The 14378-nt window shown below is 40.8% G+C and overlaps 1 protein-coding gene across 1 annotated transcript in view; it reads right to left on the reverse strand.

The window, feature by feature from the left end:
• Window positions 1-14378, reverse strand: part of scaper (S-phase cyclin A-associated protein in the ER) — a 42422-nt gene that overhangs the window by 15709 nt on the left and 12335 nt on the right. The window contains exons 4-6 of the mRNA XM_042344031.1: window positions 12732-12887; window positions 5868-6105; window positions 2776-2925 (exon numbers count right to left, since the gene is read on the reverse strand). Of these exons, the coding sequence (XP_042199965.1) occupies window positions 2776-2925; window positions 5868-6105; window positions 12732-12887 (544 nt within the window). The remainder of the gene's footprint in view (window positions 1-2775; window positions 2926-5867; window positions 6106-12731; window positions 12888-14378) is intronic.

Genomic DNA, 14378 nt, shown 5'->3' on the forward strand with positions numbered 1-14378 from the left:
AATCGTAAATGAATGCCCCAGCTGAAATCAATTTTTTTGGGGTTCAGCAGAATGCCTGACACATCACCATGCTTAAGAATATCCAAACCAACCTGAGAGTTCCATGCATCTCAACTATACATGGAAATCCCAGAGATATATTGCTGGAGGGACGCATCCTGTTTACCCAATTCCAGATAGTATTAAGTGCAGGTCGGCACGAGCAAAGACTTTGGGGACTCCAGATTGTGGGTTGGGGAATTGGTGGAGCCTAACCATCTAAAAACGCATAGCTCGCCATTGATATTGCTGTCTGGTAAGCTTTTCCGCTGTTTGCAACAAACTCAGCACACAGCATTGAATTAAATCTGAGACTTTCCTGGTCTAATATGCATCAGTTGCTCACTTGGGCATTGGTTGGATCTGCTTCTTAAATATCTAGCCAAGCAAAATAAAATTTTTGGAATTCACCCCATACAGTTAATTCTGCTGCTTGTCCCGAATTGAGTACCTCTACTGTTTTAGGTTTCATCTTCCAAATACTGTATTTAAAGCACATGTTACAGAAGGTTTGTGGCTTTCAGTGAAAGCTATTTCCAAAGCTATTTCCACCCCCCCCCCCACTTGTTAAACACAGGATTTAGCTGGTTCCCAATGTCAGCATTCTAATGAGAGCTTTATGGCACCGATACATGAACTGTTCATTTAATTAAGTCAATTTAAGACTTCTTTTTCAGGATCTTCAGAGTCTAACTAGTGTATTCCAAGGTCTTTAAGCAGTCTACACATGTAAAAGGGGTTGGTACGTGTAGCTAGATTTTAGGCAAAATGAAGAATGGTTTGGTATTGAAGCTGGCTGGCAGGGGTGAGAGTGAATGTGGGGGGTGGGTTGTGGGGGGGGTGTGGCGTGGGGCAGGAGTGTTTAAACATGAAAAAATGCCCAGGCTGAATTGAGTGCAATGTATTACTTCTCATTCATTTCCAACATTAAAGATACATGTAAGGTGTTGCTGAGCTAAACCGATGGTTTGACCTGCTTGTGGGGTAATAGACTAATGTTAATTTCAATGTCTAGTGACCAATGTAAAACCTGGCCTTGGCTTATTTTTGAATATCCTCGTTCATTTATTTTAAGAGGTAGGAAAATAAAAATCAATTAAAATGGTACACTCTTACCGAGTATGATGGGAAGGATTAACCTTGCATGCTACTTTTAAATATAACCTCAACAAAGTTCATGGTGAAGTGACACAGAACATCCAAATATTCTGTGAATTGACAATAAATACCGCAATTGCAGCACAAATTCCACACAATCTACAGATAACTATATCCACTTCTTAAGTGAGTATCTGGGATGCTTTGATTTTGAAGGGAATTAATAATACAAATTCCATTCAAGAGGGAGATGCTCCATCAATACCATTTTGAAAACAAAACAGTTCAGAAAAGTTAACATGAACTTTGCCCCAATATTTCTTTCTTCCATCTGTTTTCGTTGCTGACTATTTGGGTTTAAACAGTGGCTGCCGATGACCTATATGGTCTGGAGGAGTCACTGAGCTTGACAGCACCAGGGAGCTAAATTAATATCAGCAGTGATACAGCCATTAACCCAGGAAATTCACCAATTACCTCATTACTAACCGTTCACATAACCCTGCTCCCTCCCTCTGACAGGCTCAGTACTGTATCCCCAATGTAATCAGAGTTCAAACAAAAACATTTTCAAATACCTGAGCAGAAATACCTAATATAAATTATTTAATTGTCAGGGTGGTTACAATAAAATTCAGTAAAAACTGGACGAGTCATAATTCCCTTTTATAGGGGTACTGACTATTGAGCCCCCCCGTATTGTGTCAAATTGTCAGTACTCGGGTGAGGCCCGCAGCTTAGTTTAATTTCCACATCCACCAGATGTGATACAATAACTTAATCTCATACTGGTTGATTGCTTTTGTTTCTCATCTCCTCCTCCCACTCCTCCAATTTTCTCACCTCCTCTCCTAAAGGTTCTGACTCATCCAAGGTACGTTTCAAAATGTGCTGGAGGCCCTCTTTTACCTCGACCAAGTCACCATTCTTCAAGTGTTAGCTTAGACAGCGAGTGTTGGCAGGTATTTGACCGTGAGGGATATCACAGTTGAGTCCGATCCAGTCCCAATAGTTCAACACACACAATTTTTCAGCAGTGAGAAGCCACTGATATCGATCAGGAACTTTGCCTGAATTCTGCTTCTACCTAGCCAAGGGGCACTGAAATCAGTTGACCACATAATTCAGGTTTAAACTCTGGTTTCCTTCTATGTCTGTGTTGGCTCAATTGTGCTCTGGGCAATGGCTTCATCAACTGAGCCATCAGAGGAAATGTTAAATATAGTTTTAAACTTGACCTGACTTTGTACATACCGTATATACTTTCTACGTTCTTCTGGTGCTGTGACTTCAGCTCCATAGTGCATTGTCGGGAAACATTAAAAATCTGGACATTTGTGACACATCTTTAAAAGAAGATTTTTGTTTCTATGCAAGAAAGCTAATTATTACATTCAATGCTCCAATGGCAAGAAAGTGAGGGATACAAATCTAGAAAAGAACCGAAAAAGGAAAATTTTTACTTTTTTTATAAAAAAGAAAATGTAAAGTCTGTGGTGATGGGGGCAGAGAAAGTATTACAAAAAAAACATTATAACACTGATTCTTTAGAAATGTTAAGACTTAAAATGATTGCCAGTTTCTGAGCAGGGAGGAGACACATTTTTGTATTTGTGCTGCCTTGTAATTATTGCCTACCTGATTGTCAGGGTGGTTCACAGTAAAATACCCCACACACACAATGACCTCGTGTAACAGGTCCTCACAGGTATGATGGGAGCAATACCACAGCAGTGAGCTGACAATATGGCGGAATGCCAGGGACAGTCCTTCTGCACCACACACAGCCTGCATATGAGAGAGACAGGGAGAGACAGATCAACATCAAATGCTTTTCCAATCCAAAAGAAGCTCGTGTCCATATGCAAACACTTGTGTGAGAATACCCCAACCCTCATAACCGGCAGACGGTCATGTATGGAATTGACATCCCTTTTCCCTCAACTCTCAATTTTCTTCTACACTTTGAAAAGATTTTGGAACTAAACAGGAAAATAATCTCCTCTCTCCAATTCAACTCAGAGCAATGCAAAGTATTGAGTCTCCTGCACCACACTTCAAACTAATGTGAGCACAATGCTTTACTCCCTTGAATTTGATGATCTAACTTAAAAAACTTGGGTGGAGAAACATAACCTTATGAAGGACAGATAATATCTGCAAAGCTTAAAGTCAATATTTAATAAACATGTCGAATTGATAGAACGACAGTGGGTCAAAGGTGACAAAGGGATTCAAGAATGAGAAAGTCAGGGTGTAGCAATCTTCTCAAAAGTAGTTCAGCCTCAGCGTTTCCACAAACGGCTTTTCCTCCAGCCCCCGCACTGTCTCGTGCGGTGTCCCTCAGGGTTCTGTCCTCGGTCCCCTCCTCTTCACTCTCTATATGCTCCCCCTTGGTGACATCATCCGCAGACATGGGGTTAAATTCCACATGTATGCGGATGACACCCAACTCTACCTTTTCTCCTCTACCCTCAACTCCACGACCACCGATGTCCTGACAGCCTGCCTGTCCGACATCGAGTCCTGGACGAGAGACAACTTTCTTCAGCTCAACGTGCGCAAAACTGAGGCCCTCCTGATTGGCTCGAGTCAGCGCCTCCGCACCTCAGTCGCTGACACCATCAGCATCCAAGGCTGCACTCTCCACCTCTCAAAGCCAGTCAGGAACCTCGGTGTTCTGTTCGACCCTGAGCTGTCTTTCTTCCTCATATCCGCGCCACAACTGGCACCGCCTTCCATCACCTCCAAAACATCGTCAGACTACGGCACTACCACACCCCTCACGCTGCTGAAACACTGTTCCATGCCTTTATCACCTCAAGGCTGGACTATGGGAACTCTCTCCTCGCCGGCCTTCCCGGCACCTCCCTCCACAAGCTGCAGGTCATTCAGAACTCTGCAGCTCATGTACTGTCCCGCACCAGGCTTCGTGACCACATCACTCCCACCCTCGCTCGTCTCCACTGGCTTCCCATCCCCCAGAGGATCGAATTCAAAATCCTCATCCTCACCTACAAGGCCATTCACGGCCTCGCTCCCTCCTACCTCTCTGACCTACCTGCCCGTACCCTCCGTTCCTCTGACTCCGATCTGCTCCACATCCCCCTCCCCAACCCATAACAGTCCATTTCTATTTTTTAATCCAAGGGGATCCACTGAGCTCTGCTGAGGTTGATAAAAGTTATTAATATATCCAAAATATTCTCACGTGGTAAGTGAGGGCTCCCTGAGGCTGAACTACTTTTGAGAAGGCATGTTGCGCAGAATCATCAAAATGGTTTAACAAAATACCAAAATTCGGACTCTATCTTTGGTTTTCATCAATGTAGGTGGAAGCAATTTCAGGGGCTAATTGGCAGATTATCAAAGGTGACTACAGCAAATAAATATCCCATAGATTTGGGCGGAAATAATAAAAGCTAACAATTGAGCATAAAATGACACACAGTCTTTTAATCAACATTTTTAGGTTATCTTTTGATTCTGAGGCCAAAATTAAAATAATGAGACTTGTTTTATGCATTTTTATTCACCGAGCCAACATGCTTATCAAAATGACTACTGCAGAGTAAGATTCACTGATGCAGGTTGTCTTCGTGACTTGAACTCCATGTGGATAATAAATAATAGTCCTTGCATTTGATATCTGATGGAATCTGACAGCGTAGTACTCTATTAAGTAGTGAGATGAGATGGAGGAAAGAACAGTGACTGGTGTTGCTTAGGTAACAGCCACCTCCCCCAACACAGGCTCATTTGGTAGTCTCTAAGACAGAAGGTTGTGGGTTCAAGCCCCGGACCAGGATATGAGCTTTTAATTCAGGCGGAGACTTAAGTTCAATACTAAGGGAGTGCTGCATCGTTGGAGGAACTGGCTTTGAGTTGAGATGTGAAAACTGCTTTGTGGATTCTGAAAATCTATTGTGAAAACAGGAAGTTCTCTTTGTGCCCAGACCAATATTCTTCTCTGCAATAAACTAAATGAATTAGTGATTCATTCATTACTGTCACCCCTGGTTGATTATCATTTGCATTTTATGGTGGATTCAGCACATATATCGCAACACATAAAAAAGTCAAAAAACAGTCATTCTTGTTTTTTGTTATAAAGTCTATTTTATGAACCAAAGAACTGTTTTGACATGAGTTGTTTGTTGTTTTACCAGTGTTTAATGCAGGGAGTCTGTCTCCATTACTCACTGAGAGTGCATTTGGCACTGGCTCCCATTTTAATTGCTCCTGTCCACCCCATGCTTTGACCTTGTGCCCTATGTCTAACCCTTAACGATATCAGGAAGGCAGAGGTCCCAAATGTTTGTGTACAAGAGGACAACTACTTATTGATGACCTGAGTTTCACTGGACTCAAAAGTGTGGAGGCAAAATCTGTAACTAATTTAGTAAACCATTGGGAAGGGAACCAGCAAAAACCCGTATCATTAACATTCACCAGAATAGTTTACCTTATGAAATATTCAGAGCTTCTTCTTGTTTTTGCAGAGAATCCTTAAGCAAAATAACTATGACATCTGACTATGTACAGAAATCATTCAAAAAGTGCCAGAATCACTCCCTTGATGACTCAGTGGGGAAGGAGACTCTGGTTGCTGTGGTACTGAGCCATGCTAATACCAGTAAGGGCAGAGTTAAGATAATCTCAGGATCGATTTGTTCCATGCTTTAAAATTGCACCCCTGTTGTCTGTTGGATAATAAAAGCATTTCTCACCTGGAAAGTTGGAAGATCTAGAAATGCGAAGCTGTTCAGGAAACGAAGACTCTGGATGGCAACGTGAATTGTGGGTTGTGTATAAATCTCTCCGAAAGTGGAGGTGTTATGATCGGCTGACGCACCGTGCAGAAGAATGCAGTAAAGCATGTTCAGGGCACCCACCAGTTCGGTGGACTGTAGTGCGGCGATCAGGCCGGTGGGATCCTGCCGTTTGTTTTCAAAAATACCCTGTGATCTGGCAAAAGAACAAAATGAAATACTATTGACCAGTGGAAAGTGCTGATGTGTCACTGGCTCCCAGTGCAGTTTTCATCATGTTATAATACGGTCTTCATATCAAAAATAATAATAATAATAATCCCTCCAAAAAAAACAATAATAAATTGGTCATTTTCAATCCATGACTGTTTGTGGGACATTACAGTGCGCAATTGGCTACCGCGTTTGCCCACAAATATACAGTCAATTCACTTTACAGTGTGTTCTGTGAAGCGCTTTGGGATGTCCTCCCGACGTGAAAAGCGCTATATCAAATGCAAGGATTATTATTATTATTATTATAAAAAGTCTCAAAGCATACAATGAGTTACTTTGCAGTTTAGTGACTGCTTTTATCTAGATAAATGTCCAGCAAAGAGCAATGAGTTGAAGAGCAATGGTGAAAATCATGAATCCCAGATCACCAAAGTCTGAAAAAAATTCCCCGCAGCATTTTGCCTGCCAGCCTTTTTGTGGGCTCTGCTGATTAACAATTCAGGATACATACATTTTGCAAATCGGAAATTGCGCACCAGAAGTTGCAATTCATGAAATCCATCAAACGTCAATCAAACTAGATCCCATAGAGAAAAATAAAATATTGCTATATGAGGCTCCTTTTAATACAGTACATCTGCTTCCTGCACTAGGCATGGGGGAGAGGTGACAGGCATCTCAAAGCTTTATGGCTTTGTGTAGTGGGATCTTTGGATTGATCTAGAGGCCGGTCCAGAGGTGCTTGATTCAGGAAACGCCTGGTGCTCTCTGCACATCTCTCACTGCAGGGAGAGGACATTTTTATATTGACACTTTCTCTCTGTGTACTTTGGACAATAAGTATTTCCACTAGTTTTAATGCACAACTCAGGCTGAGGCAGCTGATATACTTGGCACTGGATATTTTAACAAACCGTTATGGTAATTTAATTACAGAAAAAATCAAAGGGTGAGCCAATGCACCTACCCACCTACAGTGCAATTCCTTTCTGTTCAGCAATGTAAGTAACTAGAAATAATTACTTCCATTTTTTAAGGCTCAGCAACTCAGCAACAAATTAATCCTAGAAACATTTCTGTTGAAGATCTGTATGCTGCATTAGTATAAGTTGAGGCAGGTAGAGAGATGCAGAATAAATACAATTAGATTTATTTACTAGTCCCCTCCCCATGGCACCCAGTGAGCTGCAGGCAATGTTAGCCAATTGGCACTCAGTTATTTCCTTTAGAGTTGCACTTGATCAAGGTGATTTAATGTCAGCACTTGATGCCACTACCAGATGCTTCACTTCAAACCAGTTTGTCTGAGTTTATTTGATGAGTTTCAAATAGAGTTTGTGTTTGTTTAACACTGGCTTGCTTTAACTGGGGATGGAAAGGATATGAATTCATTGCAGAACCACCTTCAAAGCAACAACATTGGGATGAGTCTTGAAGCCTGAATCATTTGCAAAAAAGGCATCTTTGTACTTTCCAGGCATGTTCCTGGAACACACAGTGATTGCACTCCACAACAGAAAGATTGGCATGCAGCTTGTGGAGGAAGTGAATTTCTGTCTGGAATGCATGCCAGCTCTTGCAGCGATTTTATTGAGAGTGAGACTGATGTACAGGTGACAAGACAAAGAACTTCCCTTAACATTGTGCCTCCTTTTCCACCATTTTCCTGTAGCTGGAGCACTCGCCTCGCAAGCGAGAGACCCGAGTTTGATTCCCGGACAGGGCGAAATGTTTGGCTAGTTTCCTTACTCCACATGCCTCTCTGTTTACCTAGCAGTAAGTAGGAACAAAGTTGTCAGTCTGTTGGCGGATCGCTTTTCTGGGGGTAATGATTCCTTCTCAAAAAAATAATAATTTGGTCACTCAATGCACAACTGTTTTTTGATTTCTCCATCCTTTGAACATTTTATGTATGACACTTTTAAACACTATCCTCGCTGCAACAATAAATTATACAGGTCCAGATCTTCTGCAGGATGGTAAACCCGAGGTGCTGTAGCATACGAGTACATGGATGAGACTGCCATTGTGCAGAAGGTTAGCATAAACCAGTTGTGTCCTTGTATGAACTAAGGTGAAGCTGCAGTCTGCATTGCTCTGGTGGCTGGTTCAAGGGCAGCAGAAGCAAAGGGGCTTTGGAGTAGAGCACCTGCAGGACATGTTGCAGAGAAAGGGAATTAAAATTCATAAGAACATTACACCCTAAACACACTAACAGATCTATTTGATACACATCGCCTTGCAAGGAAGCTGCCCTTTTATACAAGTAAGGTTTCAATTAAAATGGGGCCACAGGAGCTGTGTGAACACTAAAGTCAGAAGCTATTAAGAGCAATGTGTGTTTCTTTGTAAAATTCTGTTCTAATCACCATCAAGTGCTTTGAATCTGCCTGTTTTACAAACGATGCAACATCTTCCTGTCATTAGCATCCATGCTCCTCATCACTTTTCTTTCCCTGTGCTGACAGGAGGCAGAAAACAATAAAATCTTTTTCAAAAACAAAAATGAATTCCATATTTATCTGCAGTCTTTTTTTAAGAAGGAATTTGAGTATCACAGATAGGAATAGTTAGCGTTTCCATGAACTGACCAGAGTTCAAATAGGATTCTTTGTTGCATTAAGAAATAATAAGAATAATCCTTGCATTTTATATAGCACCTTATCACGTCTTCCAGACGTCTGGAAGAGCTTCACAGGATCTACTGTAAAGTGAATTGACTGAATATTTTGTGGGTGAATACTGCAAATTAGACCCCTATGTATACAACTGCCTGTACATTTCTGTATCCTGGTGTCATTCTGATGGTTAGATGATGCTGTACAATTATTACTGTTCAATTATTATTCTAGATGGCTAACTCTTCCCCTTCCACATGTCAGTCAAACAATGAGCAAACATCTCAAATACTACAGTGCACGGTCTACATGTGCTCACCTGTCTCAATGACATTAAGCCATTTGGTGTGTATACTGGCAGTGGGAACCCAAAGAGAGAATTCAACCCACACACAAAACCTCCTGTACTCATCAAATATAAAAAAGCAGATTCCCAGAGTGATAACTCACCCTGAGGTTCAGATAATTGTTATAAAGCATTCCAGATGTGCTTCTGTAGTTTACACCAATTGAACCAAATTGGATTATATCTTGAAATGCCTCCCAGATAATTAGTGTTCTCTATATGAAGCATGTGGACCCCAAGATTAGGATACACCTTGTAATGGTTCCCAGGGTAGCCAAACACTCTCTCTGCACATCATAGGAACCCAGGGATCAAGTTACATCTTTGTAATGATTCCCAGGTAAACAGCGTTCACTGAAAGGCATGAAATAATTTATATAAAGCATTTGAACCTCCGCAATCAGATTACTCTCTTGTAATCACTTCCACGCATTTATTATTCCTCATGCAATCTCAGTTATGCAAAACAAACAGATACGATACGGTAACAATTACCCTCCCAGTATTAGACTAGATGGGATATTGGAAGTCATGGTGAGATAAGACTGTGCATCAACTGTAACACGAACTCCCAACAAATGACCTTGAACAGCTGTTGGGAATGTGGGACTAGAAATACAGTGCTGTTTTCTGCCAAAGCTCAGGGAAAGCAAAACAAGATCAGGCGAGAAATGTCTAAAGCAAAATAAAAAGCAACTCAAAGTATCAGAGCTGATGTGGAGAGTCCAGAACCATCAAAAATGCATCGATAAAACAGCTGCTTAGAATCACATTTCTGAATGTTGAGCCATAATCATAACACAATAAACTGCAATGCATTGTATATGTATGTATTCACTGAGGAAAGGGTAATACGTTTGCTTATTAATAAAGGAATATTTTAAGAAATTCATACTTGGCTCCTCTGTGGAACATTGCAAACCATCCATTCTGTTCAGTAAACAGTGCAGCAGACATGCTGCAGTCATATCAGTTAAAGGGATCCCCTTAAAGAATGTCTGCTCCACAATGCTGGTGCCAGTGGAAAGTGCAGGCTCCTTGTTTGTTTCCTCTTTCCCAGTCTCTGGCAAGTATTTGCAACAAATACAGTTTACAGATACGGAGCAGATATAGTTAATTCTGTTAATGATTCAGTTAATGTTAACAAAATCCTTCCATCCCGTGGAAGTCAGTAAGGAGCGTCGCCCAAGAATTTCAATGCTCTAATTTTTTAAAATATAAAAATAAGGTAAGTTAACCATGTTTTAAGTCTCTCAGTGTCACAGACATGTTTACCTAAAGGGGTTTTGCAAGTCAACATTAAAGATCAGAGGTCCTTCATGCCTAAGACTTATTTTCTATTTAAATAACGGGATTGGAAGCAAATCTATTAGATGGAAGCTGCTCATCTGAATTACAACTTAATGGTTTGTAAGTCTGTAAATAGAAAGTTGCAATCAGCTCTGGTTTACAAATGCACATTTACAATACCAATGTTTTTAGATCCAGTCATTCAGCACAGATATCAAGTGACAACTCTCACGCTTATTGTTCATTAACTTCAAGTCCATTTGTGGTTTGAAAATAGCCGTTTGGCGCTCAAACAGTTAAGCAAGACAAAACAAGAAGACTCAAGTGGGCACTGCAATTAATGCACTGGACACTTAGCTCAGTATTGCAACTGCATTACTATCTGTTCCTATCCGTCAATGGGCTTAAAACTTAGAGTGTAAATATTTTCTTACAACTGACTGTTTGGAATGCAATCTTTGTTCTTTGTCTGTCTGTTATTTATAAACATGACAACATCATTGAAAGAAACAGTGATATAGATAATATTCTCCACCATGTAAGATAACTATTACATCACCCACTGCCATAACCTTTTGCCACTCCACATGATCAGCAGTTCATTTTGTTTTGAAGGAATTAGCCTCAGATCAGCTATGTCTGTATTGTCCTATAAATATGACTGTAAGATGACTAATCAACTGCTGAATGACTCATTAGTTCCTTCAGATAATATGGTTGTAGCTTCTTACCATCAGCTCTACGCTGTAGTCATGTATCACAAAAAGAACCCCAACATTCTTTTTCCTGCTGTGTGTATTGGTCCAACACGCTCACAAAATCACAAGTTGTTCAGATAAAGAAGCCTTTCTGTCCTTTTAATCTCACACTTCCCAAAAATCCAATCCTATCTTCTTTGCATTTAAATGTACCTTAAAGACCTGTGTCCTGGTCTGAACCACCCTTCTTGGTAACCTGTTCCAGCTATTTATTACACTCTGTGAAAAAAAAACTTCTTACTATCTGGATCCAAGTCCTTTCTTTCAATCTCCTAAAGAGATGGACCTTTCACACAGAACTGGCCATTATATGAAACCCTCTGTCAGGAAAGAGCCAAAGAAGAACTGCTGCAGAAAATGCTTTTCTCCATCTGACATTAAGTATGATCTTTGGGGTAAGCAGAGCTTGATTTTACGCATGGTCATACCAAACATAATTAATGGTTGGAATGTGGAAATCTGAATTCTCTGCTACTCATTGCTAACACCGAGTCCATCAACTCTTTTAATGAGAATTAAGAACCCAATGTTGCTTGAAGAGGAATATTAAAGAGAATGGCGAATATCACGAGATTGGGAATAGATTAGGTGGCTCATGCGGAGAAAAATACCAGCCTCATTGGGTCCAATGACTGTTTCTGAGTTGTAATATTCTATGATTGTATGTGTGCCCAGGGAGTGCTTACGGCTGATACTGTGGGAGGCATATTTCACTTTCTGGTAGGTTTAACAGATTTTATTATCTTAATTTACAATGGGATTTTCCCATTATGAGGGGATTTTCAAATTACACATAAAGAGCTTCAAAGCCATGAGATTTAGCAGCCACAGGATTATCTTCGCCCAAGTGCTCAGAATGGAAAAGTGTTCTATTCTCGCAGTGCCTTGCCTTGATGAAAACAAAATTGCCACATTCGTACCTCTATACCTACATAAACACATATTCTGTCTCGGAGGTCTGCATAATACAATATAAAACACTTTGCGAAAGTAACTGGAAAAAGAGTGGACCCGAATTGATTTGAGTTATGCCCAAATTGTGGCCAGAGACCAAATATCAAACTTTAGTACTTTCATGGATTTAATAATAATATTTGCATTTGATACAACACTCTGACACTTTGAAATGTCTCAAAGCTGCAAAATGAGTTACTTTGAAGTGGAGTGGCTGTTACTGTGTGGGCAATTGCAGAACCACTAAGGATAGCAGCACAATACTGGTTACTCTCTGGTACCTGGTCCAAAGAATCCATGCGTGTGTAAAATGATAGTAAAGGTTGGCAGGCAACTTGACCAGGGAAGGAGACATCAGACCTGAGCCCAATCACAGTCCACATTTGCATGCACTTCCTATCAAAGGTCACTGGATGGTGATTAGGAGTGGCTCATTTTCTTCTTCCCTAGCCAAAAGACATTGAGGCCAATTGCACTGCCTGAACTGCTGTCACCGCTGAACTCAGCTATCTTAGCACCGAACCAATGAAACTTTCTGCTGTCTTTACACACATGACTGTCAGGAAAGCCTGCTGTTAGAAATATTCAAAGACTTCCTGATGTCTTCAGAGACATGTTCTTGTATAATTGAGACACCTACCTGTTGAGGACGGCAAAATCCAACCTGCACAGACCATGTAGTAATGCAGTAGTATTTTGTAGAAAGGAGGCAATCTTAGGAAGATCATCAACAGGTCCTTGTATGGATAAGAAGCAGCCATACAGCTTGTCGATAAGTCCGATATATACTACATAGCTAGAAAGAAACAAAAATAAATATTAGTACACACCAGACGATCATCAAGTTTTCTCCTCGTGAAATTGGGTTATATTTTCAAATGGCACAAAAATTGTCTCAAAGGTCGATGTATCATACCAGGCTGATATTCCATTGCAGTACCAGGGAAGGCTGCATTGTTGGAGGTGATGTCCTTCGGATGAGACATTAAACCAAAGACCCATATGCTTATTTTTCAGTTGAACGTTAAAGATCCCTCAAGACTATTTGAAAAGAGAACAAAGTTTCTCCCGTTGTACTGTTCTCCAGATTAAATGATCATGCACCTCATGACTGTATGTGGGATCGTGCAGTGAGTAAAATGACTGTCATAGCTGCACCCCAAAAATGGTCACTGCATTCGACCACAATTACCGTAAAGTGCTTTGAGACATTCCAATAGGGTGATGCGCTACTAAAAATGCTAATTCTTTCTTCTCAAAGGTTTAAGCTTACTCTGTGTACATTACATCTGCCCTTAAAAAGTCAATGAGAAGTCAATCAGCAACCTGAATTTAATACTTAGCCTATCTTTGCCAACTAGATAGTTGTAGGTTTAGACTCCTGGACTGCACCTCACTTGAACCTCTCTTCTGCCTCTCACAATGTATTTAGTGCTCTGAGATGCTACCCTCCATGAAGGGCACTGTATAAATACAGGCTGTCTTATCTAGTGTCTTCCTGGCCAGACTGTTCTGCGAAGCAATTTTAGGAACAAATGTGCAATATTCCACTCCCTTTAAAGGAAAAGATGGATTGACTTGGTTCCCTAAGGGTATTATAAGCAAACCTCTCAAGCAAATTGGAAATAAAATGGGCATTTGTTCCCAACTCCTGCTGCCTTAAAAAGTAGCCTGCAAAGGCACAGTAAGGCAAGCGCAGCGACTGAACAATGCTAAATAAACGAGCATGGGCCACATCGAACAAAAAATTGCCAGATGAAGGATCAAAGTCTTTCAATTTAAAAAAAATGGTATATAAACACGAACCAGTGAACGGCCCGAGGTCAGTGTTAGGGCTTTAGCTTTCTGCCAGTCTGCTGTATGAAAGAACAGTTCTGTATCTGAGTGCATTCATCATTTGGCTATCGTCTCATCTCCCATTGCGGCCTCCATCTGTGGCAGTGCACATTTCCCCCAAACTCTTTATTAAAACAATCAGTTGAAACAGTATTTGTTTAATAAAAGGTCTACTTCTGAGATTGCAGACAGTGGAGGACTGGGTAATGTGGGAGGTGAGGGGGAGGGGAGAGGAAAAGAAGGGTTTGGATAAAAAATGTGATGAATGACTCTTGATTGACTTGCAACAGTCGCCCTCCCTCCCCTTTTCCCAGTTAACCACCAGCTTGTAATAATACTTTAAAACTGGAAAACACATTGATTTGGCTGAGATACAGCCTCTATTTACTACTATAAATCCTGTGAATTAACTTTTAGATTGCCAATGGTTTAAATGAGACCCACATCTGGA

This window comes from Callorhinchus milii, unplaced genomic scaffold (genome assembly GCF_018977255.1).
Source record: "Callorhinchus milii isolate IMCB2004 unplaced genomic scaffold, IMCB_Cmil_1.0 Scaffold26, whole genome shotgun sequence".
In the NCBI taxonomy this organism is placed as follows: Eukaryota; Metazoa; Chordata; class Chondrichthyes; order Chimaeriformes; family Callorhinchidae; genus Callorhinchus; species Callorhinchus milii.